The following is a 14,445-nucleotide window of genomic DNA, read 5'->3' as shown; positions in this document are numbered from 1 at the left end:
AAATAATTTTTATGCCATGCTCTAGGGTATCATTTTAAAATTATCAAATTTTTCCACATTTGCCGAATTTCATCACATATTATAAAATCATATTGTATTGTTAATTTTACCAAAATCACTACCAAAGCTCTTCGACAAAAAAAATATTGCCACGTTTTTTAGCTTCCTCTTAAGAGCACAGTAAATTTTTACATATTCTAGTAGTTTGATTGTATTTTTTCCCCTTAGAATATCATTTTCTCATAAATTTCATAAGTAAGAAAATCCTTAAAGAGCTCCAAAACTCTCTGTTTCGTAATTAATAACAATCAAATAATTTTTCTAAACCTTTTGTTAACAAGAAAAACGCTACGTCAACCTGAAACCAGGCTTGCATCATTTCCATTATCCATAGTTGCAAAAGAACTCATTTGTGGTAATAGACATTATATAGCAATGATATCATTTTCTATTATCAAATAGGTCATTAAATAAAAGAAATTTTTTTTGGAAATTGAAGGGACGTTTTATTTACTGTTTGCGTCGTTAAAACATCATCATAAAAATAACTGGAAAAAAAAATAATGTTGTCCTTAGTTTGAAAATATCCTTTGTTAAGTTTATTTTTATCATCTGCTGCCCAATTATTGGAAAAACATAATTAAATTGAAAACTATATTGTTATGAATTGTGACCTTTGCTAAAAGCATTTTAAATACACATGAAAAACATTTTAGTTCCATTAGAAGGTAGGTTTTAATTAAACATTATTCGGAAATTATTTAGCGAAGAAAAAAATTCGGCAGCGTACAGATAATTAGCTCTATTAAATTGTTAGCATTTTACTTCATTTCAATGGATTCAGCATAATAAGTATCACAGTTAACTAATTAACTTATTTTAACCACGAAGCACACTTTACAGATTTAAAAAGAAAACTCCAATTATAGTGGTGTTCAGTGCGCAAAAAAACGGATCTCCCTGAATAACATTTGACTTAATGATCGTTCAAGAACACGAAAATTTGACTTTTTGAAAATCCGAATTCTCAGGATATATTCGGTCGATTTTGCTCAAATTTTGTAATTTGCCATGTCTTGCGTGGAATTATCCTTGGATAAACGAATTTTAAAATTTTGTGCAAAATTTTTAAATTCGCCTAAACATTTTTCGAGATATGGCGAGATACGCAAAAACTAAAATTAACTTTAAGGGGTAAAAATTTTGGACCCCTATCTTAATCGAACTATCGAGACCGTATTTCCAAATTTAGTCTATCTCCTATACATTTCGGATTAGAAATCTGAATCCGTCTAAAAAAAATGCCTGATTATTCAAAGAAAATACGTTTTTATGTCGGATTTAGTAACTGAAAATATCGTCTGTACTAATTTAATAAATTAGCATTTTTGAAGTCACCCCTTTGGACCATTAATATTGGGTCCTAGAACGAGACGATTCAATCATTAAATCAAAAGTTATTCAGGATGGTCAGTACTGTACTATGTGTATTTGCGCACTGTACTATGAGGAAAAAAAAGCGTTGCAACAATAAAACATTTAGACATAATTTTTTAAAAGCATTCCAAGGCACATTAAAAATATCAAGATCTTCAGCCAGTCTCTTGAAATTGTATAAAAAAATTCTTTTGACATAAATATGTTACAAAAAGTGCTCACAATTATTATTTTTTTCATTTCTTATATTATGAGTTCGTTCATTTCTTAAATTGCTAAATTATAATTAAAATATCACAGCAATCATTCATTTTCTTAGAATTTTATAGAAAAATAATGAACATTTATTTATAAAAAATAACTAATAAATGAATGTGCATAATAATAAATCTTTTATACTTACATTTCAATGAAATATATTAATTATAAATTTTAAATTCATTTTGGCCCTGCAGGTAACCTATTATAAATTAACGTTGGAATTCAACACATTAATTATTCAACTTTTTAGTAAATAATAAATTACATTAATCAATATTAAAAACACACTAAATTTAATTAAATGCATTTACAGAAGGTAATTTTAATTCTCGAAAAAGCCTCATGCATCATCGGAAAAAAAATTCTAGTTTGAATTAATTCTCCAGATGAAGCTATCGCTTTTGTTGATCGATAAAATAGCTCAAATGCTTCTTAAATTGTCGAAAGCGTCCCATGCAAAATAGCGATAAAAAATGAAAATTCACATGGAAATAAAAAAATAATAAATTGCTTTTCCAGGATTAAAAAGCCCCGAGCAGAATAAAAGGCGTTGTTATTTTCTCAAAAAAATGGGATGTCGTTAAACGGGAGTAAAAAACTGGAAAAGGATAGTATTCGATTTAATCACAATGCTTGGGGATTTCATCATAAGGTTCTCCTGGGAAAATTTGTACCAAATTTTTTTTTATTTTTTCCTAAACAGCTGTATAATCGGTTTTTGTGCTTGTTTTTAATTCATGATTTCACCAGATCTGTTAGGAAATTGAAGCATTTTAAATTGAAAGTCGGTATTTTTCATCTTCACTGCTCTATTAAGCAATATTTTATATTTTAATTTTTTTATTATAGTTAATTTTTAAAATGGTGCACAGAATTAAATAATCCGAGTAAAATTACCGAACTGTGTGGTAATGACATTTCTGGTAGTATATATATAATTCTGGTTAACAAAACCAAAATATGTGGTATTTTAACAATTCATTTGTTAATTTCTCCGTTCATGTGATAAATGGTTTACTAGAAATTTTGGTCTTCAAAATTACTGCTCTTATTACAACACATTTAGTAAGAAATACCAAACTGAAAAATACATTTAACGTTATAAATGTTTTTTATGCCATGGTCTAAATTATCATAATAAAATTACCAAATTTTACCACCGTTACCAAATTTATCACATTTTAAAAAACCATTTTTAATCGTTAATTTTACCATAATCATTACTGAAGAGCTTCGGTAAAATTTACAGAGCTTCTATTTTCCTAAAATCGAAGAACACAATAAATTTTACCATAATCTGGTAATTTTTACCGTACTTTGTTTCTCAATGTCAATAGGTATGAGTATTTATTTAACCACTTGAGGGGGCTGGAAAGATTTGCCCCACACCTCATATGTCAATCACAAAATCGCTAACAGCGTGCTGTATACGTTGGCACACAATAACGGAAATAATATCACAGAAATAGAAAAGTTTGTTTTGATTTATGTAAGACATCAAACACAATTTAACACCATATTGGTTTGGTATGTTTTTCCGTAAATATTGTTTTTCCGTAAACTGTTATAGTAAGAGCATCTGTGAAAAAAGTATTATAGTGGGTATCAAGTTTAACCCCTTCCTCCTCGCTCCCGTGAAAATCACGGGGTGAGGTTTCGCCATTTATTTCTCGCTCTCGTCATATTTCCGGACTGGAGTGTTCAGTAGTTACGCACCAATAAAAATAAAAATAATTCATTTCTCTTGCCCGGAAAAAATTTTATTTCTCATTTTTCACACCAGATGGCATATATTTTTAAGGTAATTGTAGATAGTTACTTTATTATAAACTAGATGTCAGAACTAATCAAATACGCGTATTTGTTATTTGATAAAAAAATGCACTTTTGTAACAGTTTTATAGAAAATTAACCGATCGTTAAGGGGTTAAATGGCGATTCCCTCTTGACAGTCCGCATTCAGTTAATGTCCAGTAAATTAAAGTAGCAGACATCAACTTGAAGCTCTATATAGACAATGCGCATTCACTACATTTTTCTTCACAATAACAAGCTTTTTTTAAGTTGAATGAACCTCGGACACTAATGTTTTTTTTTTTTTAATTTTAAGGGTTAGACACATAAGAGTATGCCAAATTTAAATGTTATATAAATCAAAACATTTTGAATTATGTAAAAAATTTTAGTAACTATTAAATTGATACATTTTTTGTTTGATGTTATATTTGAGTTAACAAGTTTTATAATTTTGTATTTATCTACCTCAGGATAAATGCTAATTGTCTCTGAACATTCCAAAAGCAATCCATTCTTTTCTTTAATGGTTTCTGTGGGGTCTTACAACCTTATCAAAAGTATATCAAATACGATAGTGATAAGATATCATGCTGTCATTTTTTCTTTAACGCACAAATCAAATCTATCGGAAAGCAAAAACAAAATTATAAAAATTATTGATTAAATTTTAATTTAGTTTCAGCAATCAAACTTTGTCTCATATATTACAAACAAATAAAGAATTCCCTTCCATCATTCTCTCTGCATTAAACTAATTAATTAAATATTTCTTAAATCTCTAGAACTTGCTGGATTACAAGCTACAATATCTCTATACTCGAATCCAATATGCCACCAAACTGCATGAAACTAGCGCAACCACAAAACATTTAAGAAAATTTAAAGAAAGAAACAGAAAGAAAATTTAAGAACGTTTTCCATGTTCTTAAATTTTCTTTCACGATTATTTATTTTTTTTAACATAAAAGAAACAAGGTCTTTAAGCAAAGCTCAGAAGCATATCATTTGAAATTTAAGTTGAAATAGTTTTCAAGAAAATACCCCCAAACTGCTGAAATTTACAATACAGAAAGTACCACATTGTAGGCACAGACGTGTTTTTGAAATGAGAATGAGATGTTTTTCTTTATGTTGAGAGTATTTTATTTTTAAAATAAAACATCTTTGAAATATTGTAAATAAATAATTGCTCTTTTAATTTTAGCTGCAACAGAAATTACATTCCGTTCAAGAAGAAATCCATGAAGTTACTCAGCAACTGAGTGCAGCTATTGGTGATCGAGATTTTGACATTCCTGCTGACGACAGCAATTGTCCTGAAGTTAAAATGTTGCAAAGATTGGATGAATTGAGGGAGGAATTTTCAGAACTCATGAGGGAACTGAGAAGAAGAAAATCTCTGGCCGATGGTACTTTCGTGGATGGACAAGTAAATATACAGATATAAATATGGATAGATAGATACTAGCCTCCTTCAGAGACTAACTGGTTCGTCTAAACGAACTCACCGCTTAGCGTTTCCAGGTCGTCCTTCCCGTGCACGAACTCACCGCTTTGCGATTTCTTATTATCCTTCCGTTGCACGAACTCACTGCTTCGTGACTCCTTACTCTTTCCTGCTGCCTTCGGCAATATTGCTCTAAATTATCGGCATTAGTATCTTAGAAATCTTTCCCGGACTTATCTGTAGTGAGCTGTTAGCCCTCCCAAACATAATCACCGTTTTGCTGCTCCACATAGTCTTCCAACTGCCTGAATTCACCTATTCGTGGTGTAATTGCACGAGAGCCAAAATCGATAACTCTGCGCCAAACACGCGGTGGTAATTCCCTGGAACGAACGTGTTATATAGCTTAGCTAATTAACATGATAGGTGTAATTTTACAATGCTGTCAACTCTGAGTAATTACCCCTTATGTATACCGATAATTACTATCTAAATTAAACTGTTATAGTTTTTTTCTCGCTCAAATTCATTTTTTCTCTTCATGATCTGAATTTGAGGCTTCTCTTTTGGAAAAAGCTCGTTTAAGCATTACTGTCAATTAGGCTATTTACCCCTTATTGCTCCGATTGTTACAAAATATCCTGTTTATTGAAAAATATGGAAATCAAAATTTTTTTTCCTATTTGTCTTGTAAGGAATGTGTGATCTAAATTTGAGTCTTCAATTTTGGTAAAAAACTAGTCACTTAGATCTACTATCAACTAAGCTAATTAACCTCATAATTACCGAGATAATCACAAAATATCAAAATGAAAATTTTTAGTTTCTTTATTTATATTATAAAGTATCTCAATGGTCCAAATTTGAAACTTCTGTCTTGGTAAAACGCATGGTATAACTGTTCATTAGCCTAATTTCCCCGAGATCACAAATTTTCGAAATGAAACCTTTTTATTTTTTTTCTTTATCTTATGAGAAAAATGTGTCAGAAATTTGAGACTTATATCATTGCGGCAAACATTTTTTTATTAAGCTTAGAACTTTCTATTAGAGTAATTACCCCATGATTAAAACGATAATGACAAAAATCTCTTTGTTGGCTATCTATTCAAAAATTGCCTCAAACAGGCAATTATCTAGAATTTCTAGGAAAACAGATGTATTGACCTTTTAAGGAATTAAGTAGGGGGAGACTTTTGTTGATATTTTCTATTTTATGGTAATTTTGCCAAGAGACTTTCTCTGAAATTCTAAATCTTCTCTTACAAAGCTCTCACATTTCTTCCACCATAGTTTAAATTAGCTATTCCCAGCCATTTAATAAAGTTTATCTTTTAATTACAAGAACTCATTAAATAAATCTATTTCTTGGGAGGTAAGCAGATATTTTATAAATTACGCAATACATTTATAATTGTCTGTTTACGCACTGTCAGAATTGTTTTATGTTTTATAGTTTATATACCAAATTTATTTATAGAGTACATTAGTTTATGATTTTACAGTTCATTGTTTGAGCATAAATTTATTTTTAACGCATAAAGTTTGTTCTTATTTTATATTTATGAAATTAACGTAGCGTTTTAATTTTTAAAACTATAAATCAAAACTTAGAATTTTTAGGAGTTTTCAATAACTTTGTTTTCATTCATAAATTAAATGTCGCATTTAATTTTATAAAAACGTTGTATATAATTTAATAAACAATTTCATATAAATATTGATAATTTATATTCTAATACAAAAAATCAACATCAACTTACATTTTAATTAATTGAAGGAACGAAAAAATACTTCAAATGCAAAAGTTTCATAAAAAAAACCATATGATTTTATTATGCTCATTAATAAAAACTGTAATAAAAATATATTTTTAAGAATTGGATAATTTGTTAAACGTAATCTATTGTATGAATGTGTTAATAGTACTTAATGTAGTTTTTTTATCAAAATTATATAGGGTTTTGTTGGGCCAATTAACAATTTCAGAATTTGGTTACTTTTAACAAATATTTTTCCTGAATTAAAATTATTAATTTTTGAAAATTTTAATACTGAAACTATAAATGGTGCAGAACGAGGAAGAAGGTGGAAGTTCTATGTGTTGTCTCTTTTATTTATTTTTGTAAAATTATATTAAGTTTTTATGGTCACAAAAATGGACCATATGACCCGCGAAAACCGAATTGTCTCATTTCGTCTATTTCTTTTCTTTCAAATAATAAAATGGTAAATATATTTAAAAAAAATTTGAATAAAAATTATTCCGACCACAATTGCTATAGTTTATCATTTCTTCAAAATATGAATACTACTTCTGTCAATCAACTTAATAATTTTATTTTCCTATTTAAGCACTACAATTTCGATTTTTAAAACCATATAAGTTAAACCGGAACAAGATGAGAAAAATTCTGAACTGATAGTTTTAATATTCTCTTTTAATATATATATATATATATATATATATATATATATATATATATATATATATATATATATATATAAACATGTTAAAACTTCAATCCACATATTTGAAACTTTTTTAAGGAAAAAAACTTTAAAAACATTGATGAACAGGGTCTGAAAAAACCAGACCATTCTGAATAACTTTTGATTCAATGATCGAATCTTCACTCACTAGCACTCAATCTTAATGGTTTAAAGAGGTGACCTCAAAAATGTTAATTAATTAGTGCAGACAGTATTTTACAGTATTGCTATGTAAATAATACATGGAATGACATTATAAAACTATTGTTCTATGTTTTACTGCTTCACAGCAATACAGAAAATTAAGTAAAATTATATTGCCGAATTATTTTACTACCATCCAAATCCTCCTCTTGTTTACTCCAAAAATAAAGAGCAAAGCAAGAAAATATCAGAAAATACAAAATCTAATATTATATAGCTTTAAAACTAATGCAAAGTAATATTACGGTGAACGCTAGACAATATCAGTTTGCATAGAATCTAATATTATATAATGCAGAGCAAACAGCGACCTCTTGAATCTTTCTAATATTAGAAGTTGTGTAAGATAACGTTAGATTTTACCGATTTTCTGATGTTAGCTAATATTAGGAGCTACTTGGGACGAGATCAGACACTTTTTCGGTATAAACACGTTCCCCATTTTGTCCCCCAAAATTTGAGTCCCTGAGCTGACCAACTTTTAGACCCCTTTATGTTAATTTCACTTTTTTCATATTTTGCTTTTTATTAAAAACTTTTTGAACAAACTTTAAGCGACCATTTTTTCGCGCACTCTGCATTTCTAAATTTGTAATTTTTTATATTTAAGATAAAGAAAAATAGATTTCTTGGGTTAAAACATATTTATGGAACAGCAGACAACTGATGAGTAGCTCTTATGCAATTAGAATTTATAAAATAACTGCAAAAATATCTCTTTCCCTTGATAAAAATTTTTACTTAATATTTTAGGACGAAGATATGGATGGTGAATTGCGTCGACCACGTCGATTGACTCTCACGTCGTCTACCAGCAGAAGATCTAGTCTGAATACAGTACTGTCATCTGCGTCTACAACTCGCCCTCTTGCAACTCCGACTATATCACATCATGGGTTTGTGGTGTCCACTCCGAATCTTAAAGTTCAAGAATCTCCTACATCGCAACAAAGGCCTAGCTTTCTTCAAGTGGCACAGGTATTTAATGTTAATTATTTAAATTATTTTATACGAATCCTACATAATCACTGATCTTAATATATTTTTTGAACCCATATCAGGAATCAAAAAAGTAGTTAAAAAATTATGCGTATTAGGAGCCATGAATAAATATTCGAACAAAAAGAGGGATAAAGAAAACTGGAAGAATCCCTTAAAAGTGAGGTTTAAAAATATCAAAACCAGTTTGATTCCTTTCACATCCTTTCAATTTGCACAGGCAATCAAACATATTTTAATGTGTTTAATATCACCTCCTTCATTCATGATAAGTTAAGCTTTGAAATGCTTTAAACACAAACGAATATTTGGAAGAAGCTTTTGTTTCTCTTTTTTTTTTAAGCACATATTTGTGATCCCCAACGAGTATAATTTGTACTACGTAGATTAAAGTCAAAAAACGAAGTGAATAAAGCACAAATCAAGTACAAAAAAAGAAAGATGTAATTATTGTTTCGGTTTCCTAGACAAGAACCTTTCTCGGTGTCTTAACACCTTGTCTTTTGGTGTTAAGACACTGAAGAAGATTCTTACCTAAAGAACCGTAATTATTGTATCTCCTTTTCTGCACTTGATTTGTGCTTATCTTTTTCGTACATTATTCTGAGTTGTTCGTCAAATTTTCAAGTAATCTATACACCGAAGAGCCATTGCGTTATGACCACTCTGCTAATAACATGTAGGACCAACTTTGGCCCTCAAAACTGCTAGCACCTGCCATGGCATTGATTCCACAAGGTGCTGATAGGTAGTCTGAGGTATCTGGTACCAAGCGCTCACCAACTGGTCCTGCAATTAATTTGATTTTCCAAGTAGGACCACAAATGCTCTAATGGATTAAGGTCAGATGAATTTGGGGACCAAGACATGACTTGAAACTCACTGGAATGTTCCTCGAACCAATCCATGACGATTTGACCTTTATGACATGGTGCATTATCCTGTTGGTAAACACCATCCCCCTCAGGAAAAACTGTTGCCATGAATGGGTGAACCTGGTCTGCAACTATGTTCAAGTAGCTTACAGACGTCAGGGATTGTTCTATGGGGATTATGGGTCCTAATGTGCCCCTTGAAAACATTGTTCCTGGGCGAGCACATTGTTATACATGGAGGGTGGTCATAATGTAATGGCACTTCGGTGTATATGCATATGACCTGTTGCAGAATTTTTGCGGACTATTTGTGACCGAACTCTCTAGCACTAATATCGTTCAACAAGATATTTTTAATAACAACAAAAATGCATATTACTAATTTAAAATAACAAAAACGCTGTGCAACAGAATATTTTTACAAAACAAAAAAAAAATTCTTAATTGACTATGTAATATTTTTTTTATTTTAATATTATGGGCGATATTTTCGCATTTTGTTAGGGAGGGGGAGAAGCACTAATTATTTCCTTCATCGCATTTTGTGAATCATCATCATTTTAAAAAAAGTGGTTAAAAATCATGAAACCCGTAGCAGTAATTATACCGAGAAAACAGCTCGACGACGAAATCACGGGAATCGGACTCCTTAAAAAAGGGGTTACTAAAAGGTGTGTTTCGTTTCAAGATTTGATTGTTGTAATAAATAATATCGTTTGAAATATATCGGGATATTTAAAAACCACGTGAAAATCAATATCAATACCTGCCGAAAATACAATCGAAACACTACATGGATTTCCGATACTATCAGCGTAAATTGAGAGCGTCAAAATGTGATTATTTAAATAAATGCGCTATTCCAATTTGACGTAACCAATCAAAGAAGTAAAAAACCAAACTTCAGTTTTACTTCAAGTCCATTTGAAGTAAAAAACCAAAATTATTTACTTCCCAAGAGAAAAATCTTTCTGTAAGAACTCTGTAACGCTCTGCCACAATGTCGCCGTATTTTCGACATTCTGCCCCGGAGTACATTTGTATGATTACATATTAATTATATACTAATATTTTCAGTTCGATTTCTTTTTTACAATTATACTTAACAAACATTTTCAAATATATAGCTCATGTTTTTAAATGTTTGTGACAAAATAAAATTTTGTTTTTAATGTCTTCTATTTCTTTCAGGAACGTTTTGGCAGGCGCAAATCTGATTTCAATTAATGGAACCAAGAGAAAGAAATTATTATTTATCTAATTATTCGTCCATAAAGGAGACAGTGGTACATTTTTGTACAGTATATCATTAGAACCTATTTCAACTAGTCAAACTCCGAACATGTGACCATTACTTTCCCATATCTCTATTTATAAGTTGAAACTATACTGAGGCAAGCTGTGCTTGTCTCATCACGTGCAGTACAATTCTTTGGAATATTATTTCAAAGGTATTATTAATCATATTAAAACTATAACTCTGCGCATGCGTGCTTTCATTGCGCGCAAGCAAATAACATAATGTAATATGATGAAAAACATATTTAGATCTGTGTTATGAGATACTAAATACTGTTTTAATTTTATGAAAGGCTATTAGCTATCATATCTATTCAAAAGAGAATAATATTGTATGCGCTTAAGACATTTTAGCTATTATTTTAAAATGCTTTAATACTTGGCAAGTATTCTTATACGAGGATTGTAAATGAAGTAATAGCAACATGCCTGGATAATATTAATGAACATATGAGCCAAACTACATTGCATTTTTTTTCGTTATTATCATCTATACCTATCTACTGTTTTTTTGTACCTTTTGTCAGACATCAGGAAGCCGTAGGTTACCATTGGAAAATTGTGATTTGCCAACGGAACACCCTACAAAATCTGAAAGGCGTTTTTTCAGTATAACAAAAACTCAATCGTGGACTCAAGTCTGATGAGTATGTAGAAAAATGAATGGCCAGCCTGTGCGATGCAAATCTACAGTCTCAGTCTGACCAATAGTAAATGCTTTGACCCATCATGCAACTGTCTTAAGCAATTACACATACTCGCCAGTCAAAATTTCAAGACTACAGAGTTGAACATTAGTAGCCATAAACTCTAAAAATTGGGACGTCTGTTCAACGACGGTAATATAATATAATATGCATCAGATTGTAATACATTTTTGCCAAGGGTAACCTTAATTTCATTCGAAGACAATTGATCATGTTCTAAACATGATTTAGGACAATAGAAACGAAGATGTCCATTTTATCTTCACCCAGCAATTGGTTACTTAAAAGTGACATCATCGTAGGTAAATCGTGGCATTTGTCGAATTCAGAAGCACATCAAGTTTGACACTCACGTGTAACATCACTTTCATGTATCCAAATAAACATGATTTAAATCACATAGCTGATTTACTCCCTTTACTTCTTTTCGAATTGCAAGAACCCAATTACCATTTCTGTTGATGTACTCGCCGACAATGCACTACCTCACTGATCCGATAACGTTGGCGCATACCCGATGTTCTGGAATTTCTGGGCTACGTTGCCAATACTTTATTTAATACCCTCGTGTATCTAGGTATAATCGCACGATTCATAGTCATGCATAAAAACCCATGACATGGGTCTTTTTTAACTACATCTAGTCAATTTTTGAATCTAAGCAATATGATTTTTTAAAAAAAAGGAAAATAAATATATTTTTTTTTACTCTACTGTTTTTATTAAATAAAATATATTATATTATTTAAATACAATGTCTGTAAGCTAAAAGATCTGAATAGGATCCCACTCAGAAAAAAAATCTGGCAAAATTTGCGCACTCTATGGTAATGACATTTCTGGTTAAAAAAAATAATTTTGGTAATAAAACCAAAATATACATTATTTAAACCGTTTATTTGGTAATATTTCCTCTGCTTATATGGTAGCGGTTTATCAGAAATTCCAGTTATCGAAATTATAGTTCTTATTACCTCATATTTAATAAAAAATATAAAACTTAAAAACAAAATTTAACTGAATAAATTGCTTTTATACCATGCTGTAAAACATCATGAAAAAATTACAAAATTTTACCATATTTAAATAACTTTTATCACAAATAATAAAACTTTGTTTTGTTGCAGATCTTACTAAAATCATTAACAAAGCGCTTCGGTAAGAATTGCCTAGTGTTTCATGCACCCATAGAGCCAGAAACACGTAAATTCGGTAAATTTTACCATACTTTTTTTCTCAGTGCAGATTATTATGATATAGAAACGTGACTATTTGATCCATGAACTGATTCAAAAGATCCTGCAAAACATTTTATTTTTGGAGATAGTGTTTGAAATACAGTTCTAGAACGATTCAATATTATGACCAAAAACAAGATCTTAAAAACGCAGGCTGTGCTGTGACCCATTTATTTCTTAAAGACTTTTTATTTTGCATTTTTTTTTCAAGTCACATTATCGTTTGTCAGCTGTATATACATATATATTTGTAAATCTTTGTAAAAATTGCTTAGATGAAATTGAAACAGCTGCTTACTGTGTACATAGTAATTTATTAATATCATCTTAATAAGTATGATTGATTTCAAATATTCATATACAAAGGATGAAATTATTTATAATCATCAATTTTTCAAATGACTTAAAAATCATTTTATTAATTTGCATTAAACTGTATATTTCATCTTAAAAAAAACCCGGCATTATCACTCTTACTTGTTAGTATAACTTCGTTGGTTAAAAGAAATATGTATTTGCAACTATCGTCTTAATTTTATACCTTTTGATTCAATTAATAATTTTTAATAAAATTGAGATTATATACAATTTGAAAATAATTTAAAATTATGTAATTATTAATATGCATTAATTACTGTTTTATTACGTAAAAAACTAACTCTACATTCACTTGTAGCTATCAATGCCATTTTCATATTTGTATAATATTAAATCATTATTTATTAAAAATGATACTGTTAAATTTAATGTGTTCGCAATATATGACTTAATTAAATTATGCATAGTGTTCTCAAAACACCTCCCTCTATTTGCATTTTTTAGCATACTGGCCGGAAATGAATTAATGAGAGATTTATATTGTCTGTATAAATTGAATATTTGATAGAAAAATCCGGTAGTTTAAAAATAATGAATCCTTAAGTTTAAGTTTAATTTAAGGTAGTTTTAAAAAAAAGATTTAAAAAGATTTTAGCTATCTAAATTTTTTCATTTAACTTAATTATCTATACCAACAAAACTTGTGACAACTATTTATCTCTTTTATCTGGCAAATAAACTGGTTTGTAAGATTTAAACTCCCTCTTTAAACTCACACACAACTACAGTGATGGATACAATTTTTATTTGGTTTTAATCAAGTCATTCTTTTCTTTGCTTTCACTTGAATATTAATAATCGATTTATAATATGTTCATTTTTAACAAGTTTTCTTAAAAATTTATTGCAAGGACTATGATTTCAGAACACTCTGAATTTTTTCAATTCTCGCAAACGTAGTGAATTCCTATATCATCTCGTGCTTCATATTTATATTCACAATGCTCACATAATCATCTTTTTTGATAAAACCATGATAAATATACATTCCTATTGGTAGTTGTTAATATTACTTTAAATGAAAACAGAAATCATTCTTTTTAAATTGAACTATGCTAGTGAAGGAAATGTTTTTTAAACGTTGATTAAATAATGATTACCATTTATGAAAAAAATAACATTTCTAGCAAAATATATTTTTTAATGAAAATACTAAAATAAACAGAAAAATATTCATCATAATTAAAATAAGTGAAACATGTTTCATTACATTTATATTCCTATTGTTTTGAAAAATAGATCATACTTAATGAAAGATTTTAATGCATACATTAATAACTACTAGTTATGATACATAATATCACATTTTA

The 14,445-nt window shown here is 29.3% G+C and overlaps 1 protein-coding gene across 1 annotated transcript in view; it reads left to right on the top strand.

Moving 5' to 3' along the window:
• LOC107441252 (uncharacterized) overlaps nucleotides 1–12,213 on the top strand; it is a 181,461-nt gene extending 169,248 nt beyond the window's left edge. The window contains exons 6-8 of the mRNA XM_071179990.2: nucleotides 4,700–4,924; nucleotides 8,393–8,617; nucleotides 10,705–12,213. Coding sequence (XP_071036091.2) covers nucleotides 4,700–4,924; nucleotides 8,393–8,617; nucleotides 10,705–10,740 — 486 coding nt within the window. The 3' untranslated portion in view covers nucleotides 10,741–12,213. The remainder of the gene's footprint in view (nucleotides 1–4,699; nucleotides 4,925–8,392; nucleotides 8,618–10,704) is intronic.
• Nucleotides 12,214–14,445: the final 2,232 nt, after the last annotated feature.

The sequence above is a fragment of the Parasteatoda tepidariorum genome, chromosome 1 (genome assembly GCF_982258835.1).
Source record: "Parasteatoda tepidariorum strain Cologne lab strain chromosome 1, Ptep-v5.0, whole genome shotgun sequence".
In the NCBI taxonomy this organism is placed as follows: domain Eukaryota; kingdom Metazoa; phylum Arthropoda; class Arachnida; order Araneae; family Theridiidae; genus Parasteatoda; species Parasteatoda tepidariorum.
This window is presented reverse-complemented; position numbering and strand designations above follow the sequence as displayed.